General features: G+C 47.2%; 1 protein-coding gene across 1 annotated transcript; it reads right to left on the reverse strand.

The window, feature by feature from the left end:
• Positions 1–4,410: 4,410 nt before the first annotated feature.
• On the reverse strand, positions 4,411–10,028 carry LOC138826688 (peroxisomal coenzyme A diphosphatase NUDT7-like). The gene is made up of 4 exons (XM_070021917.1): positions 9,921–10,028; positions 7,076–7,229; positions 5,975–6,133; positions 4,411–5,033 (listed from the first exon to the last, which is right to left on the reverse strand). The coding sequence occupies exons 1-4, from the start codon at positions 9,953–9,955 to the stop codon at positions 4,671–4,673; spliced, it is 711 nt and encodes a 236-aa protein (XP_069878018.1). The 5' UTR covers positions 9,956–10,028; the 3' UTR covers positions 4,411–4,670.
• Positions 10,029–13,560: the final 3,532 nt, after the last annotated feature.

The following is a 13,560-nucleotide window of genomic DNA, read 5'->3' on the forward strand; positions in this document are numbered from 1 at the left end:
GTGAATACACTGTGTATAAGGTAAAGAATACAGTCATCAGAAACATAAACAACAAATTAAGAAAAAAAGTCCTTTACTTCCCTATCTTTGGAGTTGGTTCCAGTGTGTGTATTATTTTATCATCTCACTGATTTCTGGACACCAGGAATCAAATGGGAAGACACTAGCAGGCCACGCTGCCATTGCACAGATAGACTAACTGACAGGGCTGAGCGGGGTTCAGCTGTGGGATGACTGAAGGGGAGGGGGGTGTAGACAGGTCATGGGGGATTCTGGACAGGAAATACCAACCCAGGTCCTATGTGGGACCCGGGAGGGCCACGTCTAAGACAACTGCACTCCGGTGATTTCATGCAAACCTCACGCGATTCTGCCGGAACTACAACTTGAGTTCCACTAAATCATCTTGTCTATGGGCGTGGAAGAAGGTTTCCCTCCATCTCCGCTCTTTAACTGGAAATCTGGCACCATGAAGGAGCTGTTTTAATCAGCAAGTGTGCCGCACTGTCATTTATTAATTTGTAGGTTCCATTTTAATTAAGAACATTCTAGCTAATTACTTACTTCACAGGGTGAGATGCCGGCTGAGTCAGCAGGAGGACACGGGTAAGGCAAAAAGAAACTCTGTCCTTTCTCCACTTCAGCAACTTTTCTCTTCCTTTCCCTTGCTCATGGAGCGGTGCAAAGGGCAGTGTAAGTGAACCGTCCTTCCTTACCTACTCATGGGTGAGTGGATGAGGAGAATGGACTGGACATGCCTCCTTGTATATTTTGGAAGAGGGCTCTGTCATTGATACGTGATGTGAGCAAGAACAAATATTTAACCTCTCTGCCCTTCCAATTTTCTTGTCTGAAAATAGGGATAATAATCGAAGTGAGATGCTGGGCATACAAGAGGAGAGTTTCACCATGCCATTCACGTTGCTGGCCTTTCTTCCTTCTCAGTCTCAGCTATTTCTCTCGTCTGCTCCTGACTGTTATTCCTGAGTGCTCATCTCTCGGCGTCTCATCTCTTTGCAAGTTTATCTCTATTCTATTTTATTCTATTCAGTTCTATTCTGTTTATTTTGACCTTCTGTTTACTTTTAAAAACCCAACAGGGCTCACCTGAGTCCCTTGGCGAACAATTGTGGTTCAGACTGGATTGAAAAATAGTATTTTTCTTTCAGCCTATCTACATTATTTTTTCTAATGGCCATCGAGTGAGTAGGACATGGCTATTTGCTAAGTTGTTTGGGCCTAATTTCATAATAAACAAAACATTAAGAATCTCTTTTGATCTCGTTGTGTGTGTGTGTGCCTTGGAAGAAAATCACTGACCTGGACACAGAAAGTTCTAGAACATCCAGTACAGGAAAAGGAGGAAGCTTTGAACTAGAGAATAATAGCTTAACTGGCATTGTTATGATTTAATGCTACAGGTCTAAAAATACTGTATTTAATAGTTAGTAGGAAATTGGACACTAATTCCTGGGCCCTGTTTTGGACACTTTGCTCTACTTTCAAGCTGAAAGGCTGCTCATGTAGTCTCCTGAAAATGGGAAAACCAAAGGTTTCTCTTTGCTGAATGCAGAAGAGTAGACTGAGGCCTACAGAGGATAGATAACTTGCTTAAGTTCCTGGAATAGGGGACCCTAGAACTGCTATTCACATCTGAGAAATCTTCCTTTGGCTTTTGTTACTTTTCTCATAAGAGTTTTTCCTTGGGCTAGCCTTCGATTAAGATTCTCTTACCTAGACCTGCTGTGTAGCTGGGATTACTCACACCATCATACCCAGCTTGTTCATTGAGAGATGGTCTTGTTAACTGTTTTTCTTAGGCTAGCCTTCACTTACTGGTTCTTCTGATCTCTGCCTTCTGAGTAGTGGGATTACAGGTGTGAGCCATTGCCCTCAGACTTAACTGCTCCTTTACCAATGCTTGCAAGGTTACAAAGAATACAGAATTAAGCTGCCTGGATGGCTGAATCCCTTTACAAAATTAAGGACAGGAATAAGGTGTTTTGAGTTGTTTGACCAGCCCTTTGTGTGCTCTATACAAGAGACCAGAATGTCCTAGCGACCATAATAGAATGGGCATGGAGTGCCCGTTGCTTCTCTTTATATTTGATCTAGAGTTGATGTTTATCCGTTACAGTCTTGCCCTTCGCTGCCATAAGATACTCTATGTAACCAGCATCCTGCATTGGTGCTCTTTGACCATGGACCTCAGAAGTGTGTGTGCCTCTTGAAAACCAGGCAGGTCTGTGTCGTTCACAGATACAGCTTGCAGGGCTGTGTCTGCCCGGCCAGAGAGGTCGGCCACATACCCAGCAATTACACCGCTGTCAGACCGTAAATACATACTGGCAAATGTCTCTGTAATTGTTCTGAAAACAGTTCAGACCCATTCATGCAGGGCAAGTTATGGAACGTTAACGGGAACTCTTTCCCCAGCATCTGCTTTTGTGGTCGGAGGCAGATGGGTGCTATTTACACATTGATGGGCATAATGCAGTGGGTTGGGTATTTTTCTCTGCCAAGTTTCAAAAGAAATGAAACTCCGACGTCGATGAACGAGTAGTGTATGGCAGCTCGATCAATGAGTGTACTGATGGCATTAGATCTGCAGTTGTAGCCAAGTCTTATTCACAAATGGTTTGGTCTAATAACTACATGCAGTTAGATGGGACCTGACCTGGGCAGAGCTGTGGTTAGGTTGGTTTACTGCTGGCCTCTGCCTGGTGCATGATGGTTTCTACCACAGTTAAACAAGGAAATCCCAGCACTCCAATGCCTATGTGATCTCAAGGCATGAAGCTCGGGATGTCCCTTTTTTTATTTTTTGACCTTCACCTTGGAGCTCGTGTTTGGGATCAGTGTCTTTCTCCCCTAAGCATTGTAAGATGAGTATGGCTCTCTCTCTCATCTGTAGGCTCCTCATGTTTCTTAACTCCCATCCGCCATCCTGGATGATGCCAAGCTGTGCCCCCCTAGGACAGGGCATCCGGTAGAACGTGCAGAATCCACATGTGAAGAGCCAAGTGTTGAGAGGGCCAAATTCCAGCTGTTCCCAATACCTCAAACTTTTTATTGGTTGGGACTGAATCTTGCAAAGATTTTGCCCCGGCTGGCCATGAACTTTGATCTTCCTGATTGCAGCCTTCACTGTAGTTCAGTTATCTATCCAGCCATTTGCAAGTCTGTTATTTAAGGTGAGAGGTATATTGTGACCAAGAGGCCCCTAATTAAAGTGGATGGCAGAATTTTGTCCTCTCCTGTAACAGACCCCAGTGGACCACCCAGTCTGCTCCACACATTCAGAGATCCAAACACTGACCATGGGCCCAGTTTAAATTGTCATAGAAGCAGGCAGACTAGATTTTCTTCCTTTCCTCCTTCCCTTTTCTTCTCTTCCTTCCCTTCCCTTCCTTCCCTCCCTTCCCTTTTCTTTCCCTTTTCTTTTCCTTTACCGTTTCCTTTCCTTTTCCTTCCTTCCCTTTCCTCCCTCCCTCTTTCCTTCCTTCCTTCCTTTTCCCCCTCCCTTCCCTCCTATTTTCCTTTTGCCTTCCCTCCCTCTCTCCTTTCTTCCTTCCCTCCTTCCCTTTTCTTTTGAACTGGGCTCTGAACTTGGATCTTGAAAGGCAGGCACTCTACCTATTGAGTCATGCCTCCAACTAATTTTTTTGCTTTCATTATTTTTCAAATATAATTTTGTTATTTCCCTGGAAGTCCTGAATCATGATCCTCCTATTTGCACTTGCCATGTAGCTGGGATGACAGGCACACAGCACCACATTGAGTTTTATTGGTTGAGATTGGGTCTTGCAAACGTTTTCCCCAGGCTGGCCATAAACTTTGATCTTCCCGATTTCAGCCTTCAGAGTAGCTCAGGTTATAAGCATGAGGCACCAACACATCAGGTGGAAAGGTCAGCTGACCAGAAGTTTCTATCCTTTTGTCAAGTACTGGTGGCTCACACCTGTAATCCTAGCTACTTAGGAGACTAAGATTTCAGAATCACAGTTCAAAGCCAGCCCGAGCAGAAAAGTCTGTGAGACTCTTTTCTCTAACCACCAGAAAGCCAGAGTAGCTCTGTGGCTCAATGTGGTAGAACATCAGCCTTGAGCAAAAGAGCTCAGGAACAGAGTCCAAGCCCTGAGTTCTAGCCCCACGCTGACTGTCCCTTCCCTGAAAAACAAAGAAAGAAAGAAAAGAAAAGAAAAGAAATATACCTGTCATCCCAGCTATGTGGGAAGAGTGAACAGGAGATCACAGTCAACTCGAGAACCTTGGCACCCCAGCTCAACAATAACCAAAGCAAACAGGGCTGGAGTTGTGGCTTGGGTAGTGCCTCAAGTTCAAACCCCAGTACCACCAACAAATATAAATAAATAAATAAATACAGTTAGAATAAATGCCACATGGTCATAAACTCAAGAAATATTTATTAACTGCGTATTATGCGCCAGACATTCTTCCTTAAATGTGTAGGAAAAGTACCACAGATTGTGGATGAAATTACACAATGCTCTAATGTCATTCACCCTGGAAAGCAGGCAGGCTTGAGCTGCGTGGCGCAGGAAGGGCAATCAGTCCATTGGATTTCAGGGATACCAGCCTAGCTGCTGTTCTGTGCAGAGATTCACACCGAGAACGCTTGGGCCATTCGTGGGTTGTGGTCTCACAAATCATAACTTGTTTGTCACATGTTTCCGAAGAAAGAACTTTTTATAAGATGAAATGAGATCACTGAGATTGAATTCAGTCTCAAAGGAAGGTGTTTCTTCCAAAATGATTAAGGCCACCAGCACGGCCATTTTTGCAGTTATGCCTCTGATTTTATACTGGAGACCATTTTCAGGGTTTGTATACTCAAAGCAATGGGCGATAAACTGGTCATCGGGTTGTGTGATGTGATGGTGGCTGTGAACGTGTGGGTGGAGGAAGTAATCCAGAGGCACGAAGAACACATCCTTGACTTCATCGGGGTTGGGCTGGGCCTGGAAGCTGTGGTCTATAAAACCCACCACTGGGGTTATCAATGTATCTTTCTAGAGGCAAAAAATAAAAATCAGGCCACAAAGTAACAAGTTCAGTGGTATCCTTTCAAACATTAAAAGCTGGCTACCAAGCCAGGTGCCAGTGGCTCACATCTATCATCCTAGCTACTCAGGAGACTGAGATCTGAGGATTGAGGTTCAAACCCAGCCCGGGCAGGAATGTCTGTGAGACTCTTTATCTCCAATTAGCCACCAGAAAACTGGAAGAGGCACTGTGGCTCAAGTGGCAGAACACCAACTTGGAGGAGAAAAATCTCAGGGACAGTGCCCAGACCTTTTAAGCCCCAGGACTGGCACCGAAAAGAAAAGAACAGAAAGTGACCATTTTTACCAAGCTTTCCTCGAAATCCAAGACACTGCTCAAAGTGAGGGCAAATGACCTTCATGCAAACAAAGGTCATACTACACTAGTTTCTCTTAAGGGGATACTGTTCATTGAGTAGAGTCTCAAAAATGAATGTATGGGGCTGGGAAGGTGGCTCAGTGGTAGAGCGCTTGCCTTGCATGCCTGAGGCCCTGGGTTCGATTCCTCAGCACCACATAACCAAAAAGAAAAAAGCTGGAAGTGGTGCTGTGGTTCAAGTGGTAGAGCGCTAGCCTTGAGCTGAAGAGCTAAGGGACAGCGCCCAGGCCCAGAGTTCAGGCCCCACGACCGGACCCCCCAAAAAAAAAAAAAAAGAATGCATACTGGAGAAAAGGAAAGATGAATCAAACATGAGCAAAATAATTCCAAAAGCCCAGGTGGGGTTCCACGGCACCCAGTTTGCAAACCACTGATGCAGTTCAACGGGTCTTTTGGACGGGGAGAGAGAGGCTAGCCCACAGGATGCCCAGTTGCACACACTGGAGCCCCTGGCCTTTAGGATCTGTCTGGGCAAACGTGAACACTGCAGGTCCATGGGGAGCAAGGCAGAGTCTAGAAAGATCCTTACGTCAAGCATGTAGGGTGCCAGGCGGCAGGCGACCTCCACCTGCTGAGGACCCAGTCCCACCTCCTCCTGGGCCTCCCGGAGGGCAGTGGCCGTGTCGTCTGTGTCCGTAGGCTCCCTCTTTCCGCCAGGAAAGCAGACTTCTCCAGGTGATCTGCTTAGCTGAGTATGGGGGAAAGAACGGATTCTAATTCTGCAAACTGTTTGGTGACTCAATTAGTACTTGCTCTGTTAGGGGCCAGAGGCCTGAATCCAAGTAAGACAAAAAAGTTCTTCCTCAATCCCTCTGAAAAGGTAACCGCTGACTGAGGCACTGGGGGCTCATGCACACCTATAATCTTAGCTACTCAGAAGGCTGAGGCCTAAAGGCTGATAAGCCAGCCTGAGCAGAACATTCTATTTTCAAAACAACCAGTGAAATCAGGTTTGGAGATGAGGCTTGAGTGGCAGAAACAACAGGTAGGCAAGCAAACTGAGCAAACATAGGCCCCAAGTTCAAGCTCCAGTACCTGACAAAACAAGAATCATGCCAGGAGCCAGTGGCATATACTTGTAACCCCAGCTACTCAGGAGGCTGAGATCTGAGGATTGCAGTTTGAAGTCAGCCCAGGCAAGGGAGTCCAGGAGAATCTGATCTCCAATTAAGCACCAAGAAAACTGAAAGTGGAGCTGTGGCTCAATCGGGAGAGCACTAGCCTAGAGCAAGAAAACGCTCAGGGACAGCATCTAGGCCCTGAGTTCAAGCCCCAGGACTGCCCTCTCCATGAACTCCCCCCCCACCCAAGCAAAAACAAAAAACCATGAGTTGTCCAGCTGCAAATGCTCATATCATTTGGTTAAGCACTAAGGTGAGGAAATTGTGCTTTGGAAGCATTGTAACTTACTTATAAGTTAGATTTCTTATTTTTCTTTTCAAAACCCCTCAGGGGAGGAGGAGAGCCTTGTCAATCAAGACCTCCTGTACCTTCCAATGTCATGAATCTGAAAGTCCATTTGGTAATTGTGGCTTAAAAATATATGCAAAATATATGCACAAAAGCATTTTGTGGGTTTTGTTGCTGTTAAACATTGGGGTACTATAGCTAGAGCCGCTTTGCCACCTACCTTTTCTGAGCGGAGGGTGAAGAGTAAATGGAGTTTCCCATCCTTAACCAACAGCGGTAAAAGGACCGAGTATTTGAGAGCTGCGAAGTGAGAATATTCGGTCCCCACATCAAGTTTTCTCAAACGGGCTCTGGCATCATCGACCACATTTTTGCTAAAGTAAAAATAGAAATAGGGAGGGTTACCCTCATTAAAACTCCATATATGCATGTCTTAAATAACAGAGTGAATCTGCCTCACTCATAAAATTAACATACAGTAAAAAAAATAAGTAAATAAAAGCATTCAGGCAAGCACATGCCCTTCACGCCTGTGATCCTAGCTATTCAGGAGGCTGAGATCTGAAGATGGAGGTTCAAAGCCGGCCAGGGCAGGAAAGTCCATGAGACTCTGATCTCCAATGAACCACCTGAAAACCGGAAGTAGTACTGTGGCTCAAAATGGCAGAGTGCTAGCCTTGAGCAAAAGAGCTCAAGGCCAGCGTGCGGGCCCTGAGATCAAGCCCCTTGACCAACAAAATAAGAGGATATGTGAATACCAGCAGCACATGGTGAATGAGGACGAATATGGCCTATGTAGCTGATTTGCAAATACAGCTGTTGAAATAAAAGCTGTTGAAACTATTTCAGAAAAGAGAGGAGGGAGGAAGAGCAGCAGGTGTGTAAGTTGGGAAGGATGCATCATATATGCATGTATAGAAGTGCCCCACTGAACCTCCCCTGGTACTAATGCATGCTAATAAAAAGTAGTAAAAAAAATACAAAACTAACATGAAATGGAAACAGAGAAGGCATTCTCGTAACCAGGGTTATGGTCCTGCCTGTGTTCGAGTTTCACATGTACTGAGTCAGTCACCATTTCTGAGTGACAATGTGTTTTCTCATAATGCACCAGAAGTCACAACACTTAAATGATGTGGTGGTTGGCAAGACTGAGGAAAGACAACAACAACAAAAGAATGACTAAGTACATAGTTTAGTACATGAGTTACCTTGAAACCCACATTTATTTAAAACTAGGTCCAGCATGGTAGACCATCCCTATAATCTCAGCTACCCAGGAGGCAGAGGTAGGAAGATCACAGTCCTAAGTAGGACTTGGCAAAAGCTGGGAGATCCTATCTGAAAAATACACTAAAAGCCAAAGTACCAAAGGGTGTGGCTCAAATGGTAGAGCACTTGCCTAGCCAGCGTGAGCCTGGTTTCACCCCCACGTACTGAAAAAAAACAAGGGGAAAAGTATGATACAATATATATTTCAACATGCAATATTTGAATGTTGAAATCCATAGTTCAATGCAGGCAAGACAGGTCTGGTGACCACCATCACCTGAGCCTTCTTTTTCCACTTCTCACATAATAAAGGTCTCAACCTCTATGTGTTCTTACTGTGATTTCCAGGCTCCAGTCACAACCCAGGTACTTTATGGCAGATGGCTGAGCCCACCCAGATGGCAACCATTTATATGCCTATTTAATCTATCATCTATTCCCCCCCCTTATTCACTCACTCGCTTAATAACAATTTCTGAATACATCCACTATCTGGATTTATAACCACAAATTGTGCTCCTCTCACTAATCTCTTTAATGGGCATGTGTGGTTGTTTGTTTATGCCGTGGGCTGGAGAGCGTTCTGGTGTTCAGGTTCACTTAGAACCTCAGAAATTAAAAAAAAAAATCTGTAGAAATACTAAGGGTCTGGGATCTTTTAGATTTAGGGTGAGCCCCCAAGCCAATGACAGCCATCCTCTGATAATGAGAGGGCACAGAGTTGCCCATAGGGAAGAAGGCCCGTGAGTATAGAGGTGGCAATTATAAGGATGCTGCCACAAGCCAAGGACTGCTGGAAGAAACAGACACAGACACAGTCACAGACACACACAAACACACACACACACACACATACACACTGTGTGGCAAAGGCCTACTTGAGTCTCATGTTTGAAGGTCCCTATGAAGAGACTGGTTCACACACTGACTTGCTGGCACACAGCTACTGCTCATGAGGGAGTGGTCCCCACTGCCACCAAAGTGTCCCCCTGGTTAGAGCAGTGGTTGTTTCTGCATGTTTACTGTTATTAGTCTTTCCATGTAGCTGGGCATTTCCTAAATGTGGATGAGTAACAACAGTGGATTTCAAAATCGGGGCTTGAACTTGGAGTCTCACATTCTTCCCTTCCCTTTTTCTGATTACCTGGAGATAATCTCATGGGCTTTTTCTGCGGGAGCTGACTTTGAACCTCCAACCTCAGATCTCAGACTCCTGAAGTAGCTAGGATTACAGGCGGGAGCCAGTAGCCACCCGGCTCCTAAGGACGTTTCAGAAGGGCCCCAAGCACTGGTCAGAGAGACCAGCAACCCTAGAAGTCTGCAATAAAAGTGGTCCTGTCCCCTGTTGGGACAATCAACACACAAGTTCTGGGCAGGGCTGGCCCCACACTCTTCCCAAGCCTTTCGCCCTCAGTTCTCAGCCGGGTAGGCGGGGACAGGCCCCGCCTAGTCCAGGTTCAGAGGTGACTGGTGGAAGCAGCAGCAGCCCTGGGGGCTGGATCCTGGCTGTCCTGTCCTCCAGTGAACCGGAGATCCACTGCCCTGTCCTCAGAGACTCCTCTCCGTCCACTGTCCTGCCTCAAGAGACCCGGTCCTCAGAGGATCAGCGATCCACTGTGGGTCACCGGGGCAGGAACCGCGCTGGCGGCGGCCGGCGCTCCCCGGGCGCACCCGGGGCCCAGTTCCGGGGCCTCCGCCCGAGGCCCAGGCCGCAAGCTCGGTTCCAGCTGCCGGGCCAGGGCGGCCCCGCTGCCACGGCGGCCGAGCTGGCGTCCAGGCCGGGAAGGCTTTACCTGACCGGCTCCCGAAGTGGACAAGGTCGCGCCATGGACCGCAGGACGTTTGTTTCCAGCGGGAGACTGCGGGGGAGGGAGACTCGTGTGGGCAGGCGCAGAGCGGCCCTGGTCCTGGGCGGGCCGGGGGCGGGGCCGGGGCGGGGCCGGGGCGGGGCTTAGGGTGGTGACTTGCTGGGCGGGGCTAGACTTCGGCCCGGTTCTGGGTTGGGGGTGTGGCTCGGGCGGCCCAGGGGCGTGGCCTGCGGGTGGAGCTGGGGGCGGGGCCTGGAGGCAGGTTGGCAGTCTCTCCAGCAGACAATGTCTGCCCAGCTCCCTTGGTTTCCTCCCAGTTAGGAGACATACGAGGAAGGATTAAAATCGGAAATAGCAAATTCTCTCTAAGCCAGGCGCTGGTGGGTCACGCCTGGAATCCTAACTACTCAGGAAGATGAGCTCTGAAGAGCTCAGTTGGATGCCAGCTTGGGTAGAAAATGTCCATGAGAATCTTACCTTCAATTAACCACCAAAAAGACAGCAGTGGAGCTGTGGCCCAAGGGGTAGAGCGCCAGCCAAGGCTTTTCAAACAGCTAAGGGACAGTGTCCAGGCTGTGAGTTCAAGCCCAGTACTGGCACTCCTCCCCCCCACACCAACACACACATATACACACCAACACACACACCAACACGCACATACCAACACACACACACACACACCAACACACACACACACCAACACGCACATACCAACACACACACACACACACACACCAACACACACCAACACGCACATACCAACACACACACACACACACACACCAACACACACCATTTAGTTTTTCAGCTTTGGGAAAGATGGAAGCCACTATAGGCAATGCAATCACAGTGTGCAGTGTATCGTGATAGGTGTGTGTGTGTATGTGTGTGTGTGTGTGTGTACCCAACACAGAGCCTCAAGGTTAACTGGCAGAATCTTCCAGAAGAAAGGACTCCTTCACTTAGTTCTGCACGGAGTGGTGGCTCATAAGTAAATAGCATGGTAACGTAATTCTGGAAAAAATGCACCAAGGAGAAACAATAGTGCTCCACAAAGGTCAGAGGGACGGACATGCCACACCAACACCCATCAGGGAAGTCTCCCAAAGAAAGCACCTGCCTGGGGTGAAGCTGCAGGGCTGAGCCTGGCCTCCTGATGGGCTGCCAGAACTTTAGTACGAGCAGCACCTGAGGACCAGGCCTGGGTGATGGATGCAGAGTCAGAATGAGTGCCTGCTCCCCGGAGAAACCATAGCAGGTGGAGTAGAGATTCACAAACGATTAGCTGTGGCACCAGGCAGGTGTGGGCTGCATCAAAGTGAGGTGGGGTCAGAACTCCTGGAGGCGGAGCTCTGCTGGAAAGCTATTGTTTTTGCCTGGGGGATGGCAGTGGGGCTGTGTGGGTTGTGGCAAGGGAAGTTCCTGGGTGTGTGTGTGTGGGGGGGGGGAAACTTTGGAAATGGAAGTTTCCTCCATTCCTTCCTCATCTTGGGGGAGATTTGCTGAGTCCTTGGAGTGAAATCTCAGGGGAAGGCTTTCAGATGAAATCTCCCACATCCAAAGTACAGATGAATAGCTGTGGGCTTGAACATTAGACACAGCAGATTCTTTCCTCCTCTGCCACCAACTCAGCTTTTCTCCTTCAGCTCCATGACTCCAAAGGCCAGGAGAGGCCCAGGCACCTCGCTGATAGGGTGGGAAAGATCAGAAGTCTGGAGAGTGTTTTAAGGATTGGGTTGATAGGAATGTGTCTGTGAATGGGTCAAAATGGATCAGGAGTCCACAGTGGCGCGATCACAAGGTCACTCAATGCCACAAATTCTACTCTGCCCGTTTTTTTGTTTTGTTTTGGACAGTGCTAGGACTTGAACTTGGGGCCTTGTATTCTTGCTTCTGTTTTTTTTCCCCCCCTCACTGAAGGATGACACTCTACCATTTGAGCCACACCTCTACTTCCACCTCTTTGCTGGTTAATTGAAATCTTTCAGATTTATCTACCCAGGCTGGCTTTGAACTTGGATCCTCAGATCTTAGCTTTCTTACTAGCAAGGATTACCCAGGCTGGCTTTGAACTTGATCTTAGCTTTCTTTCTAGCAAGGATTACAGTTGTGAGCTACCACTCACTGCAGATAGTCTGATGTAAGTCCACACTTTGTAGAGTGGGAATTAGAACTCAAGTTTCAGGGAGGGGGGATTACAAGAGCAGAAATAAGGAGCCAAGGAGTCAGTGAGTTATGACTCCATCCATGCTTCCCTGGGACCGGGTGCAGACTGATAATCAAAGGCTTGGTAGAGGCGAAATGATTTGGGAACTGTCACAGGTTCCAACGTGTAAATGCTGGAGATTTATTTCTGGGTGCCTCAAATGAGATTTCATGGATGGCGTTTTAAATCCATGTTTAATTTTCATGGTATAATAATAAAACAGGCATCTGCTGGCATATTAAGATGCCTTAAAATTGGGAGTTTCTATGAAGCAGGAATGCCAGAAGCCAGACACCCACACTGATGGGTAAGCACCTGCATTGGTTCTCGGCTCTGTGTGCCTTTAGAAATTGAGATAAAGATTACTTATGTCTGATTCCTTTACAGTCCTGTAATCTTTGTGTAATAGAACAATCAAGGAGGTTTAATTACCAGTGGCAAGGAGGATGGGACATTTGGTATCAAATGAAGACTGGTCTACAAGGCATGTGGGGCATGACAATGTCTCACAAAGAGTAGCAGTCTGCTCTTAATTAGCATGAAAATTAGTTGTGAAATTGGCTGGAGATTTTCCATTGCTATGCACGGTTCAGCTCCAGAGATAGACACAGACTGGCTCTCTGGGGAACTGGGCTCTTTGGAGTCTTACCTCTGGGCCTTTCATGGACCTAATGGGAGCTTCCAACTCCATCTAGGTTAGACTCTTGACCTCTTTGACCTTCCTGGTTAGGGAAGGCAGATATTCACCACATTTCTCCCCAGATCCACACTCCCAACACTTGCCCAACTTGGTGCTTCCTGGAACCCACGTGGACAGACACTTGTATGCCTGTTTGTGTAAGTGTTCATTTGACTGCAATGATATATAGGACACACACACACACACACACACTCACACATACACACGGATTGCTGACTTCAAAAATTCTTAGTTGTTGCTGGGCACCCATGGCTCAAGCCTATAATCCTAGTAACTCAGGAGGCTGAGATCTGAGGATTGTGGTTCAAAACCAGCCCAGGCAGAGAAGTCTGTGAGACTCTTACCTCCACCAGAAAACCAGAAGTAGAGCTGTTACTCCAAGTGACAGAGTGCTAAGCTCAGAGATGTCTAGGCTGTGAGTTCAAGCCCTATGACTAACAAAAAAAAAATCTTGCTTGTAATATGTGTCTTGCTTGCTTTAAAAAGTAGTTTTCTTGGTACTTAGGCTAAAAATACCCAGTGAGAGAAGACCCACCCACCCCCAATCCTATACCAAGAGGAAAGGGCTCTCCCTGTGTACCAAACACTAAAACTAAGGTGACAAAAGTTTGCTGAGCTTCAGTTTATTGTTGACCTTCCAGGAAGCCTAGAGAAGGAATGGATCTCTACTATTCCATGTGTCCTTCCTGCAAAATCCCTCCTCCTTGTATGTCCCCTGT

The sequence above is a fragment of the Dipodomys merriami genome, unplaced genomic scaffold, assembly GCF_024711535.1.
Source record: "Dipodomys merriami isolate MVZ:Mamm:240054 unplaced genomic scaffold, mDipMer1.0.p SCAF_148, whole genome shotgun sequence".
Lineage (NCBI taxonomy): Eukaryota > Metazoa > Chordata > Mammalia > Rodentia > Heteromyidae > Dipodomys > Dipodomys merriami.

Bases quoted from the DNA above. Each gene is read 5' to 3' on its own strand.
- LOC138826688 (XM_070021917.1), bottom strand. From the start codon at position 9,955: ATGGCGCGACCTTGTCCACTTCGGGAGCCGGTCAG. The intron at 6,134-7,075 runs GTAGGTGGCAAA...CCCCATACTCAG, and splicing joins TCACCCTCCGCTCAGAAAAG to CTAAGCAGATCACCTGGAGA. The intron at 5,034-5,974 runs GTAAGGATCTTT...TTTTGCCTCTAG, and splicing joins TGGCACCCTACATGCTTGAC to AAAGATACATTGATAACCCC.